Here is a 23755-nt window from a genome sequence, read left to right on the forward strand (position 1 = left end):
TATCGCGTGCATTCGCCTGCACATTTTATTTCCTTTCATCCTGGAAGCGAGGATCCGTAGTTCCACTTTTCACCGCTTCATTTTCGTTTTCTCAAATTCTCTCACAGTTTTGTCGAATAAACCACATCAAAACCAAAGTTATTCATCTACAATCGTATTTCAAAGGTAAAGTGTATATAGAAGAACCCTTCCGCAATGAGAAAAGTAGCAATTTTGCGATAGTTTCTTTGAAACCATCTAATGTTTTACTTCACAAAATCTATACAACAGCGCCATTCTATATTTAGCACCTTAGCAACCTGTCAGACTCAATAGTAAATGTGTTACAAAGCCTGTTCCAACTGCTCAAGTCTTGTCCAATGTCATCATCACAAGACCATTGGGCTAAACTTTAGAATCCCCGATCGGAAATGACGTAGTTTGATCGCATTCAACTATAAATCCATTGAACAGTGGTGCTTGGTTAGTCAACCGATGACCTTTCTTTTTTGGGGTGTGATCGGGGATCGTAAACTCGTTGCGACCATTGTATGCACCATGAATGAAGATGCCAAAGGCAAAGACAAGTAACTTTAGAATTTCTGGCATTTTTTTGTTGGCCATTAGCGCTTGCCTGTAGCCTATATGTATAGATTCATGCACTTGATTGGGAACAACAATGCCAACGAGGTATGCTACCGTCGCTACCAGCATCTTGACTTTTTCACTTCAATTCAAAATTTCTTCCAGAATGTTCTAACCGTACCCGCAGAGTCTTTCCAAGATGGCGACAGGCACAGCATGTTCGTCATTTGCTTCCGCCAGTATTCCACTCGACATTGGAAAATGGCCACTCTTCAGCCTCCTCTCTCCAGAGTTTCTTGCGTCTGTGAAGTTTGCGTGTGTATTCGGCAACTCTGGCAATGAAGCCTTAGTTGTGACGAAGGACGATGACGTCTACTCTTTGGGGTCTAACTGCAGTGGTTGCTTAGGACTTGGTAAGTCGTACTTTGATTCTGAGATGGCGTTTCCCGAAACAGCAAGTGGCATCTAAGTGCCGGACTTTTATTTCCATCGGTTGAAGACTGATTTAGTGAAGACCGCACTATCCAGACATGAGTGAACTAAAGAACAAACTTTTTCTCATGTAATTCAAGACACGGGATATTAAATTCATTGTTAACATGAATTTTGATATCATTTAAACTTTTTAGGTGATTCTGTTGGGTGCCTCGAACCGAGAAAATTGGACCCATTATGCAAGAAGCGAATTTGTGAATTTGCCTATGGGAGTGGACCTCATGTTTTGGCTGTCTCGGAATGTAAGTTACAGATTTGAATGGTTGGTATCCTTTAGAAATCCTGCTGAAATATTTGCGTTATTAAAATCTGAACATTTTGTTCCAGCTTTAGCTTTTGATACTAGGTCTTCGAATGAGTATAAAAAAAAGTAATCTACATTCCATCGAACTTTTTACTTTTTCTCACAGAACTTCTTTTAACAATGCCGGAGAAGATTAGATTAATGAATGAACTGAAATGTTTTCTTCAGCTGGTGAGCTTTATGCCTGGGGCCACAACGGGTATTGCCAGCTAGGGAATGGAAACACGAACCAAGGAACTTCGCCAACGCTCTGTACGACTAATCTCATGGGCAAGAAAATTACTGCTGTGGCATGTGGCAGTCACCACTCAATGGCGTTGACCGCAGAGGGGGAGGTGAGTACAGCAGACTAGGCATCTGCGGCTTCATTCTCATTCAGAGAATCAAACCAAACATGACTGCAAGTCCATCATTCGTGACTTCATTGGCACCAAAAACTACTCCTTTTGACCCGATGCTAAGAACTATTTCAGAAAGACGATCCAAACCTTGAAACTAGCTACAAGCTTTCTTTGTCTTTAAGGTATTCTCATGGGGCCAAAACAACTGTGGCCAGGTTGGCTCCGGTACGACCACAAACCAACCAACGCCTAGGAAAATCACTGCATGCATCGGCACAAAGTATGTCATGTCTATAGCCTGTGGGCAGACGTCTTCAATGTGTGCATTGGATAATGGCGATGTGAGTATCATTGTAGTAAACATTCTTCTATGGCACTTTATAATGTACAACATTCTAAAAGCGCTTTACATTTGTGACTCGCTCTACCAAAACTAGGCGCTTGTCGCATCTGAACTCGACAGGTTGATACGGACTTGTTGTTCATTTCCCTATTGTAGACCTTTTGTGAAATCTATTACAAACTGATTTGGTCACATTTCACAAAAGGTCTACAATAGGGAAATGAACAACAAGTCCGTATCAACCTGTCAAGTTCAGATGCGACAAGCGCCTAGTTTTGGTAGAGCGGGTCACATTTATTCCCCTGTCTTAAGCTGCAACCTTTCAGTAGAGCTCAGACGAGCTGCTCAATAAGCGCTAGTGGCTATGGTTGGCAAAAGCTAATGCAGGTGTGGATGTGTCTTTGAAACGACTGGAAACTAGGGTTTCTTGAAACTCGGATCCATTTCTTCGAGTGGTGGCCGGTGAATTTACAATACATTACTGTCTGGCTCAAAAGAAAGCTATACTACCATTATTTGCAGGTGTATGGTTGGGGATATAACGGTAACGGTCAACTTGGACTGGGGAACAACGTGAACCAAGCCAACCCTTGCCGAGTTGCTGCACTGCAGGGTGTCTTCGTCATACAGGTGAGGTTGTATTGAAAGTAGATCTTGAGCCGAATTCTTAGGGCCAGCCAAATATTATCTCCACATTCCCTTGAGATGTAAAGAGCTTACCTACTACCTCCATTTCTCTTTGATTTCAGATCGTATGTGGTTATGCGCACACAATGGCACTCACGGATGAAGGTGCCCTTTTTGTGTGGGGTGCCAACTCGTACGGACAGCTTGGTACAGGCAACAAGGCTAATCTAGTCACACCTGCCAAGGTGGTCATGGCCAAGGGCAATCAAAGGTAAATATTATGCCACAGTGATATTCGGCGTGGCCTTTTCTCATTTATCAAGTTGATCCAGAATTTTGCTTATAATTTCCTATCTCACTATTGAATCTCTTATTGTTACAGTCTTTTCCTTATTCAGGTTTATAGAAATAGCTGCTACACACTACAACCACATCTCCGCAGCGACGACCCAGACTGGCGTGGTGTACATGTGGGGTCAGTGTCGAGGCCAGAGTATAACGCTGCCCTTACGCACTCGCTACACAAGCATGCATGATGTCTTTGCTGGCTTTGCATCTCCATCGGTCACTTGGAAACCCATGAATGTTGGTAAGTATTTTCTTGGTCCCAAAGAGTTCGTTTCTGTGAAATTTGGCCGAGTAATCAAGACACCTTGCTATCATGAAAAGTATTTTTCAGTCCCTAAGATATAGAGAGTTTCTACTGTTTTTATCATCATGCAATGCACCTTCAAGGACATCAGCATTTCCCCTCTTTTTTCAGAACATGAGGACTGTTGCCCTGTGACGGAAAGTTTCAGAAGAGCATTTGGTGATCCAGTAAGTACTACCTGGCAATTGTGCTCAAATTATTAATCAGTGAATACGTTGTATTTCTCAATAAAGTTTGATGACCTTAGGTGAGTGACATTCATTCTAAGTCAGAAAATGGGTTGTACGTTGATTGAAAATGGGTTGTACGTTGATTGAAAATGGGTTGTAAGTTGATTGAAAATGGGTTGTACGTTGATTGACAATGGGTTGCACGTTGATTGTGTCAACTACCTGGAAACTACGACTGGCAACCAAGAGTCATACAACCACAGAGTTAATAGGAATATCAACAATCTAAAACTTTCAAGGCAAAATTGCTGTCCTCATAAACTATAACTAGAGAATCGAAAATGTAGTATTCAGTTTAAAGTGAGGGTAAATTTAAAGCGTTTGTAGGAGAATTTTCATATCTAAATGTAGTTTTCTTTGATATTTAGAATGATGTAGGTGAGAGTTCTCTTATTCCAGTTGAAGTATTGAAATAACAGCATATTATATATAACATGTATAGGTTATCGTTATGCATGCATATTTTGTTGAAATGCTCATTATTTACGATGATATGCAATGCTTAATTGCCTCATCTGTCTCTGACTCAAACTGAAAAACTGTAGAAATTTCAAAGACTGGCACTAAACCTGAATAAACCTGACAAGGCAATAGACTTCTTGATGTAATATTTGCATGGCAAGCTGTATCATGGTTACAGATTCAATAGTAATTAACTAACCTGAAGAATTGTAGTTGGTGATATAATAATGAATAAAAAGCATGCCTTTTCTGAAAATGTAAATCTAATGCATGACGCATTTATTTCTGCAATCAAATGAGGCTCAGAAACAGCATGTGACATGATGCAAATTATTTAGTATCATTTACAGTATTCAAAATATTAAACCTAGGATGTAGAAAGTTCTTAAATTTATTTAAACTCTGTTTTAGTGTATCATACAATACATTCATGTATACAGGTGTGTCAAGTAATCGGAACAGCTGCTCAAAGCAGTGGATTTTATTGCTTCTACCCAAAAAACATTAGTCTCAAGATGGCATTTTGAAATGTAAGGATGATGGCTTATCCATTATCAGTCTTTTTTATGATAAATAGTTTCTCGTGATAGTTCCACTATGGCCTGTAGTTGGCTTGAACTAGATCTAGTTGACCATCTTTGAAACCTCTGTCTATCCTTCTGTATTTTGTTGTTGTATGATCCTGTTTTAACTCTTCTCTTCAGGTCACAAGTGATGTCAAATTCAGAATTGAGGGAAAGACAATCCATGTACATAAAAGTGTGCTCAAAATTAGGTAAGGCAATACAGTTATTCTCATGGGGGGGGGACATTTCATGCGCGGAACTAGTCATTCCCCTTGGATATGATACTGATCCATTGCAGGTCAACCTTTGGGGCAAACCTCATACTCCTATCACGTAGTGCTAGGTGTCTTGCTCAAGGACACAGAGATGAAACAGTGGTGAGTCATTCTTGAGTCAAACCCATGGCCTTCTGATTATGAGCCCAGCACTCTAAGCACTATTCGAATTTTGTTTCAGGTGCGAACACTTCCGACAAATGTTCCAGTCTCATTGGTGTGAGGAAGGAAAAGAGTAAGTCCACCTGAGCTGATCGCCATACTAGTATTTTGAGCCTCACAGTTTCATGGTTAGCTACAGTTCGGGCTGCCACACAGTAGGGCCCGGGTTCGAATAGTGGAGAACCCTGTGCCAGGTTAAAGCTAAGACTATATTGGGTTAAGCGGGGTCCAAGCAGCTTTAACTACACAGGAGTTGCATTTATTGGTATTTTGATGTGATATTTTTGTCTCGCAATTGACCACAAAGCCTGTGAATGCTCCTTGTTGAAATTGAGCGTGAATTCCTCATGTAAATTTTAATGTCAGCTTCTCCGTTTCTGTCTTTCAGTGTGATAGAGATCGAGCAGTTTCCATGGGTGGTGTACCACTCGTTCCTTCAGTATCTCTACACGGACAGGATAGATCTGCTGCCTGAAGATGCTATTGGTAGGTAGTATCCCTCTGAGGATGACCCCTGGCATTGTGCCCCCCCCCCCTCGCTCAGATGTTCCGTGGCATTTGTATAACTGTGACGTAGCCCTCCAACAACATAGTACTGACAAGTTGTTTATTTTGGTATGTGGATATTGTCAAAGCTTGGCAAGGGACAAGATTTATGCAGCCACCGTTTGTTGTCTTTCAGGATTATTAGATCTTGCTAACGCTTATTGTGAAACACAACTCAAGAGACTGTGTGAGAGGATCATCAAGCAAGGAATCTCAGTCGAAAATGCTGCCATGCTCTATGCTGCTGCCATTAAATATGAAGCTAAGGTACTGTAACCATTTATTTATATGACCTTATTGGTCTATGTTGGATACTGAACGGTATATCTGCAACTCCTAACAACCGAAAATTCAATCTCTTACTGGCAAATTTTTGTTGCATAACGTATCTAAAACTATAATTTTCTTTCCTGGCAGGATCTGGAGGAGTTTTGTTTTCGATTTGCGATGAACCACATGACTGCTATCACACAGACGGAAGCCTTTATCAATCTCGATGAAACAGTTCTCAAAAACTTTATACGGAAAGCGGCACAATATGGAGCATTTAAGTATTGACATGAATGAGTTTTAGTTCATGTACCTTTCCACTGTGGACAAGTGTACAAAGCTATATTTTGTTCAACTTCATGTACACCCTTGTCGGAAAGTTTATGGACACCAGTTTTTGCACATTTTCTCAAAAACGGCTAATCCTATTGAACCCAAATTTTCACCAATGGTGGAGAATCTTCTTGGCTATCGAATGACGTGATAGTTGATATCAGGACCAATTGCATAACAAAGTTATTACATAATTTTGAGAGGGATCTTTTTTTTACTTTTTTGTTAATCAATTTTTCAAAACCAAATTAACCTACAGTATATATTGCACATAGCTAAGACTTTCTGTGAAAAAAATTTGGATAAATCTCATTTCGGTTTTGAGATATATCGAAATATCAAAATTTTGATATTTTGATAATTTGATATTTTTGGGTTTTTTGCAACTGTATCATTGAGAAGTCATACCCAAATAATGATTGGCACCAATTTAGCACAGCTAGCAACTAATATTGCTGAGAAAAGGTGGATACTTGGTAGTATGAAAATTTTCATATTATAATTTCAAGATGTTCCTTTAGTTGAAAATCAGAAAAAAATCACCATTCATTCAGGGGACATGGGTACTACTAGGATATATCGAAAAATCAGAAAAATCTCAAAATTTTCAGAATCTCAAAATTTTGATATTTTGATATATCATGAAAAGTAAATGATATTTTCAAATACTTTCTTCACAGAAAGTCTTAGCATTGTTATCTGTATGATGCAAGATTTATACTTCGATTTTAAAAAAATCAACCAAAAAGTGAAAAATAGATGCCTCTCAAAATTATGTAATAACTTTGTTATGCAATTGGTCCTGATATCAACTATCACGTCATTCGATAGCCAGGAAGATTCTCCACCATTGGTGAATATTTGGGTTCAATAGGATTAGCCGTTTTTGAGAAAATGTGCAAAAACTGGTGTCCATAAACTTTCCGACAAGGGTGTACATGGTGTTTTCCGTAGTTGCCAAAAATGGGTTAATTTGGTACTTCAGAGTGGGATTACACTAGGCATGTATGATGAATACTTTGTTGGCAAGGGTTATCTGGCCATTGGTGCTTATTTTATGTACAGTGGAACCTCTCTATTAAGGACACCCTCGGGACTGACAAGTGCTGTCCTTAATAGAGAGGTGTCCTGATAAGACAGGTCAAATTGAATGGAAACTACCAAATTGGGACCAATTGTGTCCTTAATAGAGAGGTAGTCCTTAATAGAGAGGTGTCCGCTAAGAGAAGTTCTACTGTACTGTGGGATTGAAAGGTGCATGTAGGAAAGCAGGAACCCACGTGTCAGTCATTTCAAGAATGGAGTTTGTTTGCATTTACAGGGTGGCCCAAGATAAAAGAAAATTGGGGCCAATGATATCATCAACTGAGGGTCTAATGTGTTCAAATTGTACTTACCAGGTTCTTCCTGTCGGCTGTTTATGGCTTGTTGCTTTTGAGGGCACTTTCAATATCTCAAGGCTTGTACCGTGCAGAACAATGCTTTTAATTTCAGTACATGTAGTTAGAGGGCAGGCTGCTGAATAAAATAGCGCGAGGAACACAATTTTGCCAGAAATGTGTTAAGGGTTCTTTGCACTGGTTTCTTGCAGTGTATTGTGTCATGCTTATGTGATGATTTTTTAACTCCCGCATTACTTTTTAGGAATTTTTACGTCATTTTTAAACATGTTCGATTGCTGATCATTCCAGAGAGCTTAACTGGTGCTTGATATTTGTTGGTGTTTGTGACTAACGCCTACACTCGATTTTATCTCCACATAAAAGTTCATTGCTTCGCGTTTCAGTTGTCAGGCTCTATTGTCCTATTACATTGAAATATGTGACCCGCTCACCAAAACTAGGCGCTTGTCGCATCTGAACTTGACAGGTTGATACGGACTTGTTGTTCATTTCCCTATTGTAGACCTTTTGTGAAATGTGACCAAATCAGTTTGTAATAGATTTCACAAAAGGTCTACAATAGGGAAATGAACAACAAGTCCGTATCAACCTGTCGAGTTCAGATGCGACAAGCGCCTAGTTTTGGTAGAGCGAGTCACATATGTTCTATACAGGGTGGCCCAGAAAACTTTTCCCTTGCACAATCGAATTCTATTGTGTAATCCATTGTGTGAGGGAAATTTTTTTTGCCCCACCCTGTAGTCTTATGTAGTAGTCCTCAATATTTACCAGAAACAATGTGAAAGATTTCAGTTAAACAGATTATAAGTTATTCATTGACTGAAGTGTAAAATAGGGTTTGACATAACTTATTTTTTTAAACTCATTCTATATAGTACTTGACAGAGCTTTTGCAACAATGAGTATGCTTATGGGATAGGCCTTAAATGCATGTGTAGTTTGAAAATATTGACAGAATTTTAATCTCTCTCTTACTTATTCATGTCTGTCTTTATTAAAGTATCAGTGGTTTTTTCAAGGGAAGATTGAAACCTAGTAGAAATAAATATGGTGATATTTAGTACTTATAATTGTTACTTACAATGTGTGTTTGGAATCTCATCATGCTCAACCTAATGTGATAATGATGCATGTAATATGTAATTGCTGTTAATAAATGATAATTGGCCTTGTACATGTTGTAAATGAGAGGTTTTAGTGCTTAGATGGCAGTAGAGAAAGTTGGGCAAAAAAATTTATTGTGATTAAAAAAAAGGGGATGTCAGGGTCTCATTTCATGTCCCACTGAGACGAGGTTGCAGAGGATGGAGTATTCTCATCCAGGGAGGACTCATTTCAAAGGAGGGGTGTCAAGTTCTCATTGAGATTCATCGCCTCCTGAGGTTACAGGTTGCAGAGAACGGAGTATATTAATCCAGGGAGGATCCATTGTAAGGGATAGGGGTGTCGGGTTTCGTTTACATAGAACTGCCAGATGTTTGTTTGTGAATTCTTTGTGTTAATGCAATTAGTATTTATTCAGAATAAATGAGGACAGCGAATAATCAGAATGATGTGGAAAATAACTTTTGTTTGCTTTATTTCATACCAGTTATCCATCTCGGCAGAAGCCCTCCCCCCATAACAGGGGCAGCGGTAGCGCAGTGGAAGAGAGTCGGCCTCATGATCAGGAGGTTGTGGGTTCGACTCCCGGCCGAGTCACTGCTTAGTTCCCTACTGGTCGAGTTCAAGTGAGCGCCTTGTGGTTGCTCCTTGAAACCCCTGATTGATTTCTGTGGAGACCGGGGTAATAATATGATATCCCAAAGCGCTTTGAGCGAGAACTATAGTGTCACGGAATTGCGCTTTATAAAAGAATCATTATATATTATAACTCACTGTTACATGTTCTTGTAAATGTTACCTACTATTATGCAACACAAACTATAGGGGCTGAGAAACCGATCAGTCACCCTCATTGATTTTGACCTCCATTTCATGATATGTATCAATAAAAGCCCAGTGAATAGGCCTATGATTGGATCAAATGCGCAATGAGGTAATGACAAGGTCAGGGGTAGGGCCTATAAAGGTCTCTACAAAAGTTGCACACCACAACTAGACAGCTACTTCATGTCGGTGGTCTGAGCACGAGTAAGCCAGCTCGATGTGCATATGGAGAGTGAAGCAACCAGATCAGTATAAACTGATATATTGAATAATGTGGACCAACATAGTTTTCGGATTCCATGCAGCACTGAATGGGAAAAACAGTTTCGGGGTAAGTTGTCTTGTTACTGTAATCCCCTTTATTTTTGCAAGGCAAATATTTGTACGAGTGGATACAATCACAAACTTCTGGGGCCCATTCACCCATTTGTGGAAAACTAATGGATGCATAATCTGAAAATGATGTTTTCACAAACATATAGGGCCATGATGATTTGTATGAGGTAACGGCATCTGGGAATCTCCACAATCATGTTGCTTGTGACATCTGGTGGCATTTTACGATGTCGGAAGCGATGTGGCTCTATTGCATTTTCTGACATCATCCACCATCACGTCGGCTGTAGTCAAGTACCAGAAAATTGCCAACCTGCCCGAGATTTCCCACAGGCAACTACACAAAACATGGGCATAAAAATTGTTCGGTCCTGTCGCCTATTCATGGAGAGGACTTGCATACATGCGACTCCTTCATAAGGGGCTGTGACAAGTCGGATTGTCCAAAGCAGTACATCCATATTGTTTCATGAAGTTAGTAAGGACCATGGGTTCCTTCTGACCCTATACCAGGTATCTAATATTGGCTATAATGTTATCTGACTAACGTTTTATTGGACCAGGGTTCCTTTTTATTGGTACTGCAGACAGTGTCCTTTGCCCTCTGTCCCACTCGCAGCTCAGAGACTTTATGATGGAAAATTTTACCTGTGACTTAAGGCAGACATTCTTGGCATCTTACAAACCTTTGGCTATAAACAAAAACAACCACATTTATTTTATCATTAAATAAAACTTTTATTATTCTTGAGTTCTGAGTACATTTGATGAACTAACTCTATACCTGAAAAGCTCATGTATTGCATCATGAAAAGACCTCAATATATTTTCCCCCTCCCAAGTTCCTTTTATAACTGTACATCCCACATGCCCAAGTGAGTCTATCCGAGTCTGATACTACATGCAATACTGTAAATATATAAATTCATTGGGACGCAGAGCTGGGAATGCAAACCAGCTGACCATATCTTGAGCAAATTCTCCTTCAGTATTGGATCAGTCTGCTCCTTGAACACACTTCTGATCACAAAAAACACACTTCTGATCACAAAATGCAGCTACATCTCTTAAAAGCAGATTGTAAACGTCAGATTTTTGTTGCAGTGTCATGTGATAATTATCAACGCGATGAGTGACAAAAATATTGACTGTGGTAAAACTGATTTTTGCAAATCACAGCGATGACTGATTCTTGTAGGAGCCTGCAACAACCCCTGCAGATGAAATTTTTATCTCATGCAATAATTATCAGAAATTGCAACAATGGAGATCTCTGGTATGCAGCGTAATGATTCAATAAATTCGTTGCACCGTAGATAAAAAGCGTAATACCCAAACCCGTTTTAACAAATAATGCTTTCAAATGACTAATATTTCACCATTACAATGATTACAACAGTTTATCGTTAGGTGATCGTATCTTGTGACTGGATGGTATCGCGATATGGAACCATGTATCATCTGCTCCGATGGGGGAGCAATATCTGACAGTCCTTCCAGTGTGGTTTGTTGGCTGTGTACAATCTCCATTGCCATAACTTCAGCTGGCGTATAATCATCTGCAGACACACAGACGTTCATCAGCATGGGTGGGTTGCCGATGAGACGGAACTTGATTGCCTCGACCATCCCTCGTATGGTTTCAACGAGGCTGACAACGTTGGTGGAATAGACGTGTTTCTTGGTGCCGTGGGCCTGCAGTGAGTCCTTCACTAGATGGAGATACCTAAATCAGAGAAGATTGCCGAGGTGAACAGGAAGAAATACTCAAGTTTTCCTGATTATTTTTTAGCGAGCATGAAGGTACATTGAGCTCTTTAAGTTTTGAGGGACCATATTCACGACATGTGGAAATCTGTAACATTGCCTTGACCATAGCCCAGCACAAGTAATTGAACAAGCTCGATGTCCATCATTCAAGTGGTTTGTAGCTGCTCTTATTTTCTTAAATGGTACAAGACACTCATGGTTTATTCACCTGTATGTGTCGGTCAGATTAGACCTCATCTGATTACGCTCCCGCAGAATGCCTTGCAGTGCATGCTGGGATTCCTTGTATTGGGCGGTCAAGTGCGACCTGGTATTCGCGAGCTCGTCAACCATCATTCTGCTAGCTATGTATTTCGATCGCCACATATCGGCTTGGATTGAAACGCTGTCAATATTTTCATGATCGTCATGGATACGCTTGCAGTAGTCGCCGATTTCATTAGCCAGTTGAGCACGTTCTCTACAATATAAGAGTTAGGGAGTGTAAAGTTGTAACAGCTGTTACTCTCAAGAGATAACAGAACAGGTGTGCATGACATCAGACTGTACACATATGCAAGGCTGTGTATGATACAAATCATGATGTTTATCGAGTTCCAGACCGGTACTGGTCGACTCCTATGTTATCCTGAAGACCACAATCAATTTCAAGTTGCATGTCATACACTGTAAATAATCAGGAATAATTTTAACAGTCGCAACTGACTCACCTCACGAGCCTTTCCACCCTGTGCTGTATATCTTCACCAACAGATGCAACCAACAGTTTTTTGAGTTCAGTGTTTACCTGAAATTTATGAGAAGACATTGTAATATATTTTCCTTAAATGATGAATAGGAACATCGTGTCAGTGGCAGTAGTTTTAGTGAGTTTAAAGTTTAGGGTTTATAGTCTGATATCGCCTGCAGACTGGTACAGGTTATCATCAAACTTCAAGCCAGCACCAGGGAATGGGCACCAACCGATTGATTGAAATCTTACCTGAAACTGCACCTCCAATTCTTTCTTTAGCTCATTCCTCTCCTCCCGTATCTGTTTCACCTTCTCGTTATATTTATCATTCATCCGCCGTAACCTCACAATCTCGCGACTCTCCAGGTCATTGATGTCGATAGCAGTCGTGTCCTCAATTTTCATCGGATCGACAACGCTAATCGGTTTAGTAACTTTCAAGGCTTCCCCGACCACTTCCAGCTGAGAACTCTCCAAAGGGTCTATCACAGCTGAAACTGGACTTTCTGGAATCAAATCATCAGGAAGGATTTTTCTTCTCACATTATTGCTCAAGTTTTCTATATTTTTGGCCACTTCATTGTCATTTTGAGATTCATTCAGCACATTTCTGTCCATTTCTTGCAGTTTTACTGCAAAGTCGCCAGTATTTTGAACAACTTTCCCACTGGCTAGGACAGTGGACGACTTGACTCCTAAATTTCCCAATACTTCATTATTGGGATGAATATGAGTATGATACACAACGTGGGGACTAGGATACAGCCGTTTTAAGTCTGGCTTTGAGGTTGGTGTGGCATTTTGTAGATTCTTGGTAGGCGGATGTGTCATGTGAGTTGGTCTTGTCGGAATCACATCCTGTTTCTTTCCATGTTTTCTGTGGCTGATAGGCGGAGGACCAGTTGCGGCTTTGGTTGGCTCCCAAGGAATGAACCGAGGTGCTCGTATTCTGGCACTTGAGTTTGATTGATCTGCAATGCCAGCATTTGGTGGCATCTCGTCTTCGATGTCTAAATGGATGTGCAGGTTAGTTGACATTGCTCAGAAGTCCCTCTGAAAAAGATGAGAACGATACTGATTACACCATTGATGATTGTGACAGCAGCAATCATGCTACACAGGGCATCATTTATGCTTGTGATGTTCTTCTCCTACAACCACCTACATCCAATATCCACTGTCCACAAGCACGAAGTGTTGTTCATCGAGGTAGGTTTGGATATCAGCACACTCGTAGACGTAGTCGTATATTGCTGTGGCATCATCACTCATAGATTTTCATCATCATCATCTGAGCAGCAGTGGGAAAGTATGGTATGTGAATTTACAGTAGCCATATGGTATGTCATGACATGTACATGCCCGACAATCAGGTGGAGTTCAGTTGGAGTCCAACCAACACGGAAATGTAAATAAATATACAAAAATGAATGAAAACTAACCAATACCTGCTGATGAATACCAGCTCCAACTATAGGATGACTCTTTTCCAAATCAATATTTCCAATCGATTATCTGATAATGACGTTATTGGAGAAATTATGACGAAAACATGAGAAACAAATTATTTCCTTCCGTCTACCATTTTGTATGACTGTCACGTGATTTTGGCTTCAAACCAATCAGAAGTTTCGACACAAATTCGTTCGGTTCCGTTTGTTGCCAACAACAAGTGCTTGCTTCAAAATCGAGTCAAGCAAGTTCCTTGCAAAAACAACCAATTTCATAGCATTTATCGGGTCAAAATTACTGAGGTGACTATGTTGTTCTATTTTTCCATTACACTGTAACTACGTAGTGTGTGTTTTCTACTCTGTAAGTTGCATTGTGCTACAGAATGACCAGATATAGGCCTAGGCTAGTGCATTGCCATGGCATTGGTGATGCTCAAAACTGTTTTCACTCTCACAGTCTCAGCTTCTACACCACCAATCTATCGTGTCCATTTGGCATTACTCCATACTCCATCAGTTCATGGGCCATGACACCGAAACATGAGACCATGTTCACTGAACAAGTTCACTTTCGTCTTTCCTCACTAAGTTAAATCAAAATGTCCATGATGTCTCTGACTCTGTCCTCTCCTCAGCCTCAGGCTCAGTCCTATCCTGTTGGCCTGCACTGTTGCAATTCAAACATGACCAAATACAAATAGATTCATGTGATAATTTATTATCTCCTTTCAGTGAGAATGGCGGATGACCGATATGCCTTCATAGCAGAGTGGTACGACCCTAATGCCACCATTATCAGGCGATACCAGTTCCTTTACTATGTCTGCGATAATTCAGTTGAGATGGTAAGTGAAATCGAGTGTGGAGCTGGTTCAACCAGTTTGTATTGAACAGTGTTTTATGCCACTGAAACAGGAAGTGGTTGTTGGAGGTAATGGAGGAATGACGAGTCGATGTAGCATCAATTCAGTGGGTCCTCGCCCTCGGTGTGGGTCAACTCGTATTCCATGACATCCAACAGGGGAGAAGTCACGTCAAAGTTACGATTTTACCACTCAATTCAAATCTATATGGCGATGAAACATACAATCAGAGTAGGCCTGGGAATCTTCTATAGGGGTAAAATCAGAATCCCATTTCCGTGATTCATTACCGATGCTACTAGTACTTACTGTTGAGTGTTTTCTAAACTTAAGATGAAGTTTTACTCGAGGTAAACTGACTTATAATTTAACTTTCACTTCCATCTTATTTTCAGTATGACATTAAGAATAGACGCATTTTCCTGAAGCGGTCCAAATGTGAAAATATCACCCTAACAGACTTGTATGTAGGCAGCACAATCAATGTACACTCCAGGCAGCTAACTTTGACAGACTACGCAGATGAATATACCAGGAGTAAGCTCATTAGCAAGAAAGAAAAGTGAGTGATTATTGTAAAATGTGTCAATCATCAATGTGTCAATTAATTGAAGCTCCAATATGTGAGGTTGAGAGTCATGAAATCATCCATATTTAAAGTTTCAAAACTTTGAAGAAGTTATTCATCTCGACGCACACCCATCTAGGCTGCAAATCACAAAAATTACCCTTATCCCGAGATTTTGGATAAATCCTAACTCAATGTGACGACTCCTTTATTCTTTTCCAGAACTTTAGGTATGATCAAGCCAGATGCCATCTCCAAACTGGGCCACATCCTCGATGCCATCTACGCAGGCGGTTTCAGCATCTCAAAGTTAAAAATGTGCCAGCTGGGCAGAGATGAGGCAAATAAGTTCTATGAAGAGCATGTCGGGAAGCCATTCTTCAGGTAGGTGTCAGTGCACTGCAACGCAATACAAAGCTTCCGTAATGATATTATTGGGCAAATTTTGCATTGTAGGCCAGTATTTAACAGAGTCGTTTTTGCCCTGTAGAATCCCTTGAATGGGAACTTTTTCCAGATAATTTACAACGATTCAAACCTTTTACTTTCATTTCAGTGAACTCTTAGGGTATATTACAAGCGGTCCAGTGGTTGCGTTTGAATTGATGGGAAGTGATGCTGTGAACAAGTGGCGCAGTCTGTTGGGCCCCACCGACTCTGCGGCAGCAAGAAGCCAGGCACCAAGCAGTATTAGGGCAAAGTTTGGTCAAGGTAAGTTTGTACTGGGTGTCACAAAAAAATTTACCTTTTTTTTGATTTTGAATAACTCCCATAGTATCAATTACAAATTGACCAAATGTCCTGTAATACCATAATGAAGGCAATGGAGATGGTCACTATGGCAACTGTTTTCATGTTTGAACCTCTTCCTCCTTCAGATAACACACGGAATGCCTGTCACGGATCAGACTCCCCCGAATCTGCTGCGCGAGAGTTAGAATTCTTCTTCCCCACGGCAGCACCACCTCGACACAACACGTCAAGGTCCGGTGACTGTACGTGCTGTGTGATCAAGCCTCACGCTGTCAGAGAAGGTGAGTCGCTGTGTTCTTTATCGTACATGTACAGGAAATGCATTCAGGCCTGCTCTAAGCCGCTTTGGTGCAGTGGCTTGGACTCTGGACTAGCGGCCAAGAGATCCCTGGTTCGATCCCCACTGTCAGCATGAGACTCGAAGCAGGTCTCTTTGTCTTAAGTACCTTACTCCACCCAGATGTATAAATGGGTACCGGTCAGAAATGCTCAGATTGTGCTCATCTGAAGTCTACTGAAAAGTTTCTGTACAGACCAGGGTGTAAAGTCGGATGATACCCTTCTTTCGAGTTGATCCTAAACCAAAAAAACGTTTAAACTTTCAATAACCTTTTGGTTTGACATTTTAGGCCAAGCCGGTAAAATCATAGCCGCAATCCAAGAGTCCAACTTCCGAGTCACAGCTATACAAATGTTTAACCTGGAACGAGCTAATGCTGAGGAATTCTTTGAAGTGTACAAGGGAGTTGTGTTGGAGTATAAAGATATGGTAGAGGAACTCACGAGGGGGCCGTGTATTGCACTCGAAGTCACAGCGGAAAGTGCACCGACGGCTTTCAGGGAGATGGTTGGACCGGCTGATCCTGTAAGTAGAAGCTGCCAATGGAACACTAAGATGATCAGGAATGAAATGATGAAATTCTGCATTGTTATTTTGGTACCAGACTTGAGTCATCAGTGTTAGCTTGATTTGGTCAAGTTGAAAAAAGTCAACCCTGGGATATTTCAGGCAAGTAAGATATCACTAGGCTTACATGTAGTTGTGGACGTCGCTTCATGAATTTTTATTTTCTTTCAGGAAATTGCACGCCACTTGCGACCACGTACACTCCGAGCCAAGTTTGGACTGGATAAGGTTCAGAATGCCGTCCACTGCACAGATCTTCCCGAAGACGGCCTATTAGAGGTTGGTATGAATTATTCATTTGAAACTTTCTGGAGTCGGACTGCAAGAAAAAGGGAGGAAAAGGCCGGGTGCAGCTCCCAGTTCAAAAACGGCCAGCAGAAGTACTACTAACTTGGGTTCAGTTGGACTTTCAGATTCTATTTTATCGTGCAAGTGTACAGGTGAATTCAGGGTGTGTAATGCTGGGCATGGTATCAGTTTGGGCTCTCGCAAATACCTTCCAGGCATGTTTCTCATGTATATAATTAAGCATGTTATCAGATTTCTCCTATGCCCTGTGTCCTCTTCCTCATCTGACCTATGCCTTTCCTCATCTGACCTATGCCTTGACTACAAGTTCAATTTCATTATTTTTCAGGTCGAGTACTTCTTCAAGATCCTCGACAGTTAGATCCCGGTGGAATCTCCTGAAATACATGAACTGTTTGAAAATCTGAGATATATTTAGGCTGCATGACCTGTGAATGAAATCCCATTCCTTGAGTAGGAAGAGCTAAGAAATCAGTCCTGTACAAGTCTCTCTCTCTGGCGAATAAGTGTCCCTACTCTGAGCAGAGAACCATTGTGTCTGCAGAGAGCAGGGACAGTTGAATTCGCTGCAGAGACAACAATTAACTTTGCATGGGAAAACTAATAAGTTTTGTGAATAATGCGGGGGAGAAATTGTAAATAACTTAAATCTTTATGATCACGTGATATCACTTGTCCCAACTTAGGCCTGCATTAAAGAGTTAAATATGCCATGATCTCTCCCTCAAATTAACATTTTCTACTTAATCTCTGGCTATAGAACTTGTGTGTTGACAGTCTCATCTGCTTAGGCCATTCAAAATTAATTTTTAGATTTACGTTACCGCCCGCCCCGGTTTTTGCCTCCGTCCCAATATTTTTTTGTTTTTTGCTAAATTTTAAAAAAACCGTTTTTTTGTATTAGTTCGGTCTTGAAGCCCATTGGAAACCTTTTTTATGGCCTTACTGGCACAACTCCTCATAGGGATAGCTTCGGTACAGTGCTTATATGACCATTTACTAGCCAAAATATCCAACTCCCGTTAGATGTAGTACGCAATAGTATACCGACGCCGCATTGCGGGAATAGACTAGAGTGGAAGGTTCTTTCATCCTTTTCGAACTGAGGAGGACACGGATCAAAATGTCAAAAAGTAAAAAACAAATTCCCCTCCCCACCAAATTTTTCAGATCTGAGTGACGTAAATCTAAAAATTAATTTTGAATGGCCTTATGAATAAGCATTGTGTATGTTAAATCCGTCCCTTTTTACGTGAAACGGAAATTCTATTGTTTTCGAAATGTCTTCTGGCATTGACTGCCAGAAAAATACGCTTGCAAGATGTTTCTTGGTATTTTCTGCAGGTCAGAAAGTCTTCAAATGCTAACAATGAAAGCGCTTCTGGTGATAGTTTTGTAAAAGATTTCATCAAGTTGTGTTTTCTGAAGTTTTTACATGCGTTCATGTATTAGAGTTGAATTTTTGCTATGCTGTATTCTAAAAGATATGATTCGTCCCACAAGTCTGCTAGCCTGGTCACTGTCCTCCCGATGTATTTTGAACAGGAAAGTATTGCACAAGCTCAGGTGCCTGATGATGGGCCTACAACTTGTTTGTGACTAATTGTTCCTGTCCAACTCGATCGTTTTCATATTTCATTGTGGCCCACGTCTCAATGGCTGTATATTTTTGTTGATATTTGGTTCATATATTGTGCACTGACTTTCTGCCTGGTATTGAATAATAAAACCATTTTACTATTGAATTTCTTTGTCAGTTACTGTCTTTTATGCTAGTTACTGTCTTTTATGCTAATCAGCACATCCAAGGAACTGCATTTCGTGTCGGCTGCAACCTGTCCGTGGTGAAATCTCTTCCAGCTGGTTATCCGTCGTTTAATTAGTTAAGCATTATTCTCATACGCGTCGCCACTGTTCAGAGCGAAAATAATGGTCTTCAGTTCGGTCTCATGGTGGTTGTGCCAAGGAGTCAAGTTGGTTGTTTGGGGTTGGTAATTGAAAGGTCATCTGCCTTGGAAGCATTCGCCAACCCAGATCTTATGATTAATTACCGCGAAATCATACTATTTTGGGGACGACGGGCCGCGAACTTCATTTTCATGCTTCCTGGTTAGATATTTTGTGGCACAAAATATATATTTGGAAAGTCCGTCGTTATCAATGCCCTTGCTTTAAAAAACAGAGTTATGATTGATGCGTTGATTGTTCTTACTTTAAACTTTGATTTGTATCAGCAAAGATATATTGCTTAATTCCATTGGCGGTAACCAACAGTCTGTCTCGACGGCGCTCAATTTTCATACCTGGCCAATGTCATAATTCGTCCACATTACGGGGATGACCGTGTAGATCTGTGTCTCTTTGAAGAGAGGCTATAGGAGAGATGGGGTTTCTGATTGGTTATCCCATTCTCCCAATCGCGCCAATTAAATATCAGACGCTTGCGCCAGAAGCAGCGACACTGGTCTGAGATGAGCAAGCGGAAGGGAACATCACTGGAGAAGGAGGCAGTTTCGCGCAGACTATGTTCCGAGGATAATCACCTGATAATTTACTGATTTAATGTATATTCGCGTGTTCTTTTGGATTTAAACTAATCATAGACTGTGTAATACAATATTCGACGACAATAAATATGGACGAGTTTACTGTTTTGAATAAGGTCACCTTCGCGTATTGAAGAACGGCAAAATTTGGTATACCACGAAATTAAAGTAAATTGAATATTTTTTCCACATTTATTGGCGTTGCAATAGTTATAGAGTTATACATTGGTGATCGTTGAAAGATCCCTGTATAAAGAAATAAAGGAGAAACTTGCATGTACCCCTACGTGTATGTACAATAAATTCCACGCACGGTACATAAATTAATTCACAATAAGGTCATGCCGTGGATAAGTCAATTCTGGGCTGTGCATTGTAACGTAGTTCTTGATGAACAAGTGCATCAAGGGCTATCGGTACCTCCGGGCACGAATTATAACAAAAGCTGGTTAAAATAAACTGAGTGATTATTTACAAGAATAAACATAGATAACGAATATTAAACCCAAGAAAAATAGTTCATAAGAGCACGTTACTACTACAACAGTCCAAAAATTCTTCCAGAGACAAGTGTTCAGTGTTCAGCAAATATCAAAGGGACAGTTCCGGTGGGGGTATGAGCAACGAATTATTATAAACACGGGATGACATTCGGCCGGCCGAATCTCGACGAGACACAGTGTAGGAATTGGGTGCTTCGACCCCGTATGCCCTCTGGCATGGATGATATTGAAAAGGATATCAACGGCACCAACGCCAGGAACAGATTCTGACCGTCCACGACAGTGGTCTAGCCGCGTTTCACGACGACTCGTACGGCACCAACGCCAAGAATAGTACACTGAAGTCTTGCAGTCACAGCGGCATCAACGCCAAGATAAAGGTCGGAGCTCCTTCCGTAAAACAGGTCCTGCTCGGTCCTCGGTGACTTCCAAAGTGACCCAGCCTTCTGGTCACACACCCCACATTAGCTCATACCCCAAAACATTTCATAACAGGGAGTTTCCAGCACAAATCACAACAGGCCTAGTTGAATCCTTATTCCTCCTGAATCACCTGACAATGTTCCTACATGTAACAGAGAGTCAACTTCTAAAGCACAATTTTATAATATTTAAAGGAAAGTCCATTACTGATGTAATACGCACATAATTCATGTTGCCATAAAAACTCTCAACTTCAACCAGCTTACCAATATAGGCCTCCTTAAAATAGGCTACAGGGTGTCCAAAAAGAAAATAAAAGGCAACTTCGCCACAGTTGGTCAAAGGAGTACAAGGTCAAGCGTTCAAGACGAATGAATCTCAGGCAACAGAGGATGTTGCTCTACATCCGTTATAACAGGTACATGTCGTATTTACAGTCCTTTACATGCATGTCGTCACTCGCGCTAGCTCATCCGTCATCTCTTTACACTTTCATATCTACCCTGAGAATAGTTTTTTCCAGTGACGACTCGAAGTCTTCGTCTCTCCTCCTTGCACCAAAATCAACATACGAATCTGCGTCTCCATTGTCTTGCAGAGGAACGTAGCAATTGCCGTTCGGGTCATCGAGAACAGCCAATGGATGAAGGAGAGCGGATCTGTACATCCGCGTCGCGGATGAACGGCAGTTATCAAACATGGACGCACCTTTGTTGTAAAAGTCCCGCAGGGTGAGAATGGTGACCCTGCGGCCGCACATCTCCGCCTCCGATACGACCTCATAACTCTGCCGGGAATCTAGTTTGCGCGTCCAGTCCACGACATTTATCAGCGCCCCATCGTCGCCCTTTCGCCAGTCCATGAAGATTATCGCGAGGTCTTTCGCTCTCCGTGAGCCAAGGTAGAGACACAGTGCGAAATGCTTGACGCAGTTCGTCTTCGCGGAACTCTTCTTCTTTCTGACCATGGCAATTTTCCTGATCGGTCTCATGATGACCTCCTCTTGGATGGTCGGATCTATATTGAATTTGCCTTTGGCAGAGGAGCAGCTACCGCAACAAGACATGTTTCGTACATCCGGAGTAATATCCTATTTGAATCGGCGCCGTTCGCACTGTCCGATTTTGAAACGATTGTCAAAAGCTTGCGTGTCGATAGGCGCAATATTTTCGTCCGTTCACTAGAGCTGACTAACGGTTGACTAACAACAAAGGCTTTGATGTCTAAAGTTAGACCAGATTTTATTGTTTATTTTGATTGGATCATCTCGAGTTATGTTGAGTGCCTGATAACACCTCTGACCTGCTGTGAGATAAAAAAAGAGGAAAAATGATGTTCAAACAAAAAGTGAAATTAGGTAGCTATTGTTTAATTCTGACCAATCAAAATCATTGTCTTAACAAATGGGTTTTCCCTTTCTAAACATGATCGCAAATAACAATAACAAATCGTACAAATATAGCATTAGCATGGAGGAGAGGTTAGGGCAGGGGATAGCATTTTCATCGAATGGTCTGGTATAGGGGTTAGCAATAGAAAGATTGGGATTAGATTTTAGCATTACATAAAAGGTACAGTTCCTGCAATCAAAAACCCCAACTTGGAAATGTTCCCAGGTTTCCAGTCGAAGGTAAACGTGTCATAGGAAATACCGGCGGTCAATAGATTAGAGAACTCTTGAATCGATTTTGGAATAAACTGATCGATTTCGCAAGATAGGTCTAAACATACGAGCGTTGGCTGTTGTGTCTCCACGAAAATAGACCGCTGGATTGATTTGGCGAAGAGCTGAGTATCTTTCGGGAGTGCATCAGGATTTCGAACATTGTTAAATACATACACGAGTATGTCTTGCTTCTGCAACAATGGGACTGGGGGGTTCATTGACCCCAATCTCGTAGAAGGCGACCTGCGGGCCAAGATTTCCTACATCGCTTTGGTGCAAACGAAGGAACTGTCACATCGAGTCCCGCACTGTCCGAACGACCGCCATTTTGGGATCCGTGTTGTAGTGCGGGAAACCCCCGGCGGAGTGAGAAATAAACACGTGTTTTTGCACTGGAGTTGTGAGGACAACAAATCTTTTCGTATCGAGGATGTGACAGGAACTCAGCAAATAGAACTGTACGAGGCAAAACCTGGATACGGGAAGCAAGTTACGCGGGATATGACTGTGTTTCAACTGCGGGATACTGTGACTGCCGCCGGCAGATGGAACGATTGCTTGTCCGTGGCAGAAGCAATGTACCGTGCAGCCACTGAGGCGGTGGAGACGATTGCGGCCGTTCCGGAGTCGGATGATGATGTCAGGTTGTCTGATGTGGACATCACGACGCTGGCTGAGGAAATGAACACGAAGACTCAAGACGAGGCGGAGAGGTTGCTGGAGGGAAGGGCAAAATTCGACTCAGTTATGTAGTGCAATGTAGAACGATATTCTGTCCCAGTTAAAGGGACCGTTCGATTGTAAGCGAAAAGTTTACACTAACAGGAGCAGGAAAATCACTACGGGGGGAGTGTAAGTGGTACGATTGCCGAGAAGGACATATTTTTACATATTTAGACTGCTTCTTGTAAAATCAATTCGCCACACCTGTCCTAAATCGAACATTCTAGTGGTTTAGGGCCAATTAATTAGCTACTGGTGGCACGTGTATTCACCAGTCGCACCAAAGTTAAAGCCGAACTAACCCTTAAAACGATTTAATGATTTCGGACAATACTTTTATACACATGCATATATTGAACAATTGCAATTGATCGGAGTTCAAAAATCAATTTGTACTTTTAGAAGATGGCGGATATACAAATAGATTGGATATATTCGTGAATAAAATGTAGATTTTGACTTAAAACCTGAGTGTGATATACTCTTTTAGCAGATAATTTGGTGGTAAGTTATCAGTTTTAAAATACCATCCTATTTTTCTTCTTTTTATGATCTTTTATCTTCAATTGCTGCAGGAAACAACAAGGATGCGTCCGCGGTATATAAGTTGATCGTATACAGATGAAGCATTGGCGTCCCAGTGGATGGCAGTCGGTTCGTCCGACCCCCTTCTTGGGAATTAATTGAAAATGACCGATG

At 41.1% G+C, this 23755-nt stretch overlaps 3 protein-coding genes across 5 annotated transcripts; 2 read left to right on the forward strand and 1 right to left on the reverse strand.

Annotated features, from left to right (window-relative positions):
* Nucleotides 1-43: 43 nt before the first annotated feature.
* Nucleotides 44-9132, forward strand: LOC135494245 (RCC1 and BTB domain-containing protein 1-like). Of its 2 annotated transcripts, none has more exons than XM_064782093.1 (14): nt 44-165; nt 730-977; nt 1194-1301; nt 1532-1698; nt 1887-2045; nt 2570-2677; nt 2797-2945; nt 3073-3263; nt 3438-3493; nt 4723-4793; nt 5041-5094; nt 5410-5507; nt 5704-5834; nt 5985-9132. In XM_064782093.1, the coding sequence occupies exons 2-14, from the start codon at nt 764-766 to the stop codon at nt 6123-6125; spliced, it is 1647 nt and encodes a 548-aa protein (XP_064638163.1). In that variant the 5' UTR covers nt 44-165; nt 730-763; the 3' UTR covers nt 6126-9132. The 2 variants fall into 2 exon arrangements, with proteins under 2 accessions (XP_064638163.1, XP_064638164.1); XM_064782094.1 differs by having other exon boundaries at nt 58-462.
* Nucleotides 9133-10582: 1450 nt separating this feature from the next.
* Nucleotides 10583-13929, reverse strand: LOC135494648 (golgin-45-like). Of its 2 annotated transcripts, none has more exons than XM_064782806.1 (5): nt 13790-13929; nt 12591-13394; nt 12319-12395; nt 11817-12068; nt 10583-11564 (listed from the first exon to the last, which is right to left on the reverse strand). In XM_064782806.1, the coding sequence occupies exons 2-5, from the start codon at nt 13377-13379 to the stop codon at nt 11198-11200; spliced, it is 1485 nt and encodes a 494-aa protein (XP_064638876.1). In that variant the 5' UTR covers nt 13380-13394; nt 13790-13929; the 3' UTR covers nt 10583-11197. The 2 variants fall into 2 exon arrangements, with proteins under 2 accessions (XP_064638876.1, XP_064638877.1); XM_064782807.1 differs by having other exon boundaries at nt 13784-13923.
* Nucleotides 13930-13977: 48 nt separating this feature from the next.
* LOC135494949 (nucleoside diphosphate kinase homolog 7-like) lies at nt 13978-18940 on the forward strand. Its single transcript, XM_064783321.1, has 9 exons — nt 13978-14095; nt 14528-14640; nt 15054-15220; nt 15449-15610; nt 15783-15937; nt 16105-16260; nt 16609-16844; nt 17058-17165; nt 17524-18940. Exons 2-9 carry the CDS (start codon nt 14533-14535, stop codon nt 17554-17556), a joined length of 1125 nt encoding a protein of 374 aa, XP_064639391.1. The 5' UTR covers nt 13978-14095; nt 14528-14532; the 3' UTR covers nt 17557-18940.
* Nucleotides 18941-23755: the final 4815 nt, after the last annotated feature.

The sequence above is a fragment of the Lineus longissimus genome, chromosome 10, assembly GCF_910592395.1.
Source record: "Lineus longissimus chromosome 10, tnLinLong1.2, whole genome shotgun sequence".
Taxonomy (NCBI): Eukaryota; Metazoa; Nemertea; class Pilidiophora; order Heteronemertea; family Lineidae; genus Lineus; species Lineus longissimus.

Excerpts from the sequence above, each read along its gene's own strand:
- LOC135494245 (XM_064782093.1), top strand. The coding sequence starts at position 764 with ATGGCGACAGGCACAGCATGTTCGTCATTTGCTTCCGCCAGTATTCCA. Across the intron at positions 978-1,193 it reads CAGTGGTTGCTTAGGACTTG|GTGATTCTGTTGGGTGCCTC; the intron begins GTAAGTCGTACT and ends TAAACTTTTTAG. Across the intron at positions 5,508-5,703 it reads GCTGCCTGAAGATGCTATTG|GATTATTAGATCTTGCTAAC; the intron begins GTAGGTAGTATC and ends GTTGTCTTTCAG.
- LOC135494648 (XM_064782806.1), bottom strand. The coding sequence starts at position 13,379 with ATGTCAACTAACCTGCACATCCATTTAGACATCGAAGACGAGATGCCA. Across the intron at positions 12,396-12,590 it reads AATTGGAGGTGCAGTTTCAG|GTAAACACTGAACTCAAAAA; the intron begins GTAAGATTTCAA and ends CATAAATTTCAG. Across the intron at positions 12,069-12,318 it reads AGGGTGGAAAGGCTCGTGAG|AGAACGTGCTCAACTGGCTA; the intron begins GTGAGTCAGTTG and ends CTTATATTGTAG.
- LOC135494949 (XM_064783321.1), top strand. The coding sequence starts at position 14,533 with ATGGCGGATGACCGATATGCCTTCATAGCAGAGTGGTACGACCCTAAT. Across the intron at positions 14,641-15,053 it reads GCGATAATTCAGTTGAGATG|TATGACATTAAGAATAGACG; the intron begins GTAAGTGAAATC and ends TCTTATTTTCAG. Across the intron at positions 16,845-17,057 it reads TGGTTGGACCGGCTGATCCT|GAAATTGCACGCCACTTGCG; the intron begins GTAAGTAGAAGC and ends ATTTTCTTTCAG.